The 3,335-nt window shown below is 59.9% G+C and overlaps 1 protein-coding gene across 1 annotated transcript in view; it reads right to left on the reverse strand.

The window, feature by feature from the left end:
• Nucleotides 1-2,810, reverse strand: part of THY1 (Thy-1 cell surface antigen) — a 3,402-nt gene extending 592 nt beyond the window's left edge. The window contains exons 1-3 of the mRNA XM_009694838.1: nucleotides 2,727-2,810; nucleotides 2,255-2,590; nucleotides 1,415-1,572 (exon numbers count right to left, since the gene is read on the reverse strand). Of these exons, the coding sequence (XP_009693140.1) occupies nucleotides 1,460-1,572; nucleotides 2,255-2,590; nucleotides 2,727-2,763 (486 nt within the window). The 5' untranslated portion in view covers nucleotides 2,764-2,810 and the 3' untranslated portion in view covers nucleotides 1,415-1,459. The remainder of the gene's footprint in view (nucleotides 1-1,414; nucleotides 1,573-2,254; nucleotides 2,591-2,726) is intronic.
• Between the last annotated feature and the right edge of the window lie 525 nt (nucleotides 2,811-3,335).

Below are 3,335 nucleotides of genomic sequence, written 5' to 3' on the forward strand. Positions count from 1 at the left end.
AGCCCACCAGCTCCTGGGGGTCCCACGGGGCATCAGGGCAGGCCTGGGCTGGCAGATGTGGGCCATGGTCGGCGTCCCTCTCCCCGCTCTCGCCAACCCCTGGGAAGGTCCTGGCCTTAGTGAGGTGGTGGCCAAGAGCTGGGCTGCCCTTAGGTCCTTTTCTGCGCTTAAATGGAGACAGGGAAATGCTGAAAGGGAGGAAGGAGAAGGGAGGAAGCACACGGCCTCCTCCCGGCAGCATGGTGGGACTGGAGGAAGACTGCGCTGGAGGAAGGCTGCTGAGCCTACCCAGGGCCAGGCACCGGGATGTGTGCCATGAAGAAGAATCGGGGCCCCCAGTTGTTCCCTGGGGGAAGACAGGGTGACGGTGCAGAGGAGTCCCTGCAAAGACCCTGGGGTCACAGCCCTGTAGGGGAGCTCCCTCCCCACCAGCCTGCCTGGATTCAGCTCCGGAGGCCTCAGGGAGGGGAGCAGGGGCGAAGGCAGGGCTGTGGCTAGCTCAGAGAGGCTCTGCTTGCCTCCACTGTGAGTGGGTGCTGGCAGCAATTCTCTCGTCACAGCTAAGGGCTGGTCCCCGGGGAGAGCAACTGGTGTCTTGGGCTCAGGCAGCCCAAAGGTACCAGATGATGTTTGGAAGAGGCCTCACTTCCAGCTCAGCTGTGAAAAACAGATTAGGAAAAACTTGTTGCCAAAGCACGTTTGCAGTAAGCCCCCTCCCAGGGCCCTCAAAAGAGCCCTAAGGAGGCAGGGGCATTTGACGGGTGTCTCTTAGACCTACTCCCCTTTCTCCTCCCAGCCTGGCCAGGCCCAGCACCACCCCATGCCTCCTCTGCTCCCTCTCTCTCTTCCCTGCTTGCTCTGAGACAAGATTCGCCTCGTGCCCCCTCCCAGTCGCAGCAGCTCAGGCTGACTCAGGGAGAGGGGAGCAGGCTGAGAAATCAGCGAGTCATCTGGCTAGCGGGCAGGGCGGGTGGGGGACTCCTGTCTCCTCCAGGGGACGTGGGCACAGCACCCAGCACAGGGACCGCTCCGCACTCTCTCACATCATCTCTCTCTCTTACCTGACAATCCAGCTCTCTTTCCCCAGTTGAGAACAGGCAAACCCCAAAAGTTAAAGGGATGGGAGAAGTGGGCTGTGCGGGGCTGAGGCTCCGGTGCTCCCAGCATGAGCAAACCAGCCAGCCTACCAAGCGGGGAGGCGTGATGGGAGAAGCAACGCTGCCTAGCGTAGCCATCATGCTTCAGAGCAGGGCATGTGTGCGTGTGGTGGTGGGTCTCGGCACAGGACGGTGGTTAGCGTTAGATACACGGCTATATAGAGATAACACGGAGAGAAGTTTCACTTCTTCCAAATGGTTCAGCTTCTCTTTCCAAGGGCTGCGTTCTGGTGGGGGAGGCAGGTTTGCTGGGGTACTCGGTGTGTGCGTGTGTGCGTGTGTGTGCGCGCGCGCTTTTCCTTTCACAGGGACACGAAGTCCACGGCTTGCAGGAGAGGCAGGGAGAGGAGAAGCAGCAGGAGCCACGAAGTGTTCTGGATCAAGAGGCTGAAGCCGGCACATTTCTCCAGTTTGTCTGTGAGGACAGGGAATGGGGAGGGAGAGAAGAGCCGCAATGAAATTCCTCGGGAGCAGGGATCAGGCTGGGTGTTACAAGGGGTACTGGGACTCAGCTTCTTGCCTTTTCTGTCACAGAAATGCAGCAAGTTCCATCCTGGCCCCTTGCCTCATTCCCCTCCCACCTTGTGCCCATGCAGCAGCAAAGCTTTTGGGGGCACAGAGAGCCTGGGAAGCATAACCCTGCCTGTGCCTGACCGAGGTGACAAGAGGATGGGCACCAGGTAAGACGAAGGGCTCTGCAACTGGAGGACTGCTCCTGCGGAATGCAAGTGTGGAAAATCCCCACTGCACTCCCGCTCTGGACCACATACCTCTTCAGTCCTTCATCAGCAGACTTGTCCCCTCTGCTGGGACTGACTATGAAGCATCATCTATGGGAGGACACCCGGGCAATGCGCTCGAGGTGGGGCCCAAGAGAGGCAGGGGTAAGCAGTCTGAGATGGGGCAGAGTGAGGCCATCTGTGGGGCTGACTGCTCTGCTTGCAGTAGGCAGGGCATGTAAGGGTTGGGAAATATTTATGGGGCTCAGGGAGGGTTCGGAGATGCCATAGGGGGTTGCGGTTTTCACTGCTGGCCCTGCCAAGCCTAGGAGCAGGTGGGAAGGAGGGACTGAGGCCAGGCACCGCTGCTCATCTCACCTTTGATGACAGTGATGTTCTTTATCTGGTTGCCGGTGTAGTCGTTGGTGGCCTTCAGCTCGCACATGTAGACACCCTCATCGCTGGTGGTGAAGCTCTGCAGGTAGAGGCACACCAGGTTCTTGTGCATGGTGACATTGGCTCGGTTCCGGTAGATGTTCTCAGAGACGCTGATGGTGCTGTGGATGACGTGCTTCCTGTTGTCCTTGGTGATGCTGAACTCATAGGTCAGGGGATTGCTGGTTTTGTTCTCATAACGGCAGTCCACCCGGAGGCTCTGGCCCAGCAGGCAGGCACTCAGGTCCTTGATCATCTGGCAGTGGGCAGCCTGGAGGACTGAGAGAGGCAAGCAGGGGTTGGACAGGGAACAGCGAGCACTGGGGATACCCATGCAGCCTCCTGGCCCTTGCCTGGCTGGTCTGGGCCGAGCTCGCTGGAGAGCAGGGAGGGGATGCGCATCTGCCAGCTGTACCTGTCAGGATGACAGCGATGCCGACGGTGGGATTCATCTCTCCGCTGAGGTGCCAGGCGGTGGCTGTCACTGAGAAGGAGCCTGGGCAGGGAGAGAGAGAGGCGGTTAGCCAGGCCATTGCCCTGGCACACAGATGTGGGCACTCGGTGGTGCAGACACGGGCACACATGGCACAGGTGGGCAGGCTGCCTCTTCTCGCACAAATGATGCTCTATAGCCTGCTCCTCATCATGACATCTGATTCACTGCACAGGGACTGCCTGGCCCTGCAACGAGCTAGGGAATCGGGCACCATGTGTCTGGCCAGCATGACCTTTCCATATCCCCAGGCAATGCCAGGCACAGTCTCTTTTCCCTATCTGGATCCCCCACACCAGATGTTAAATGAGCGTGGCACAGATCTGCAGCTGCCTGCAGCGAGGCCTGCGTGCGCTGCCTTCCCCTCCTTCTGCCCCGTGCCCAGACTGGGTGCCCAGTCAAGGGATGGGCAGGAGAAACCAGGATGTGCCCTGGTACCTCCACTTCATGGCCAGAGGGCTGCGGCTCACTGCGAGGTGCTGCCAAGGGAGGGACCCTCCCTCAGCGCCGGCGGGCACCAGGCCTGCCAGC

Source organism: Cariama cristata, unplaced genomic scaffold (genome assembly GCF_000690535.1).
Source record: "Cariama cristata isolate BGI_N322 unplaced genomic scaffold, ASM69053v1 scaffold30262, whole genome shotgun sequence".
Lineage (NCBI taxonomy): Eukaryota > Metazoa > Chordata > Aves > Cariamiformes > Cariamidae > Cariama > Cariama cristata.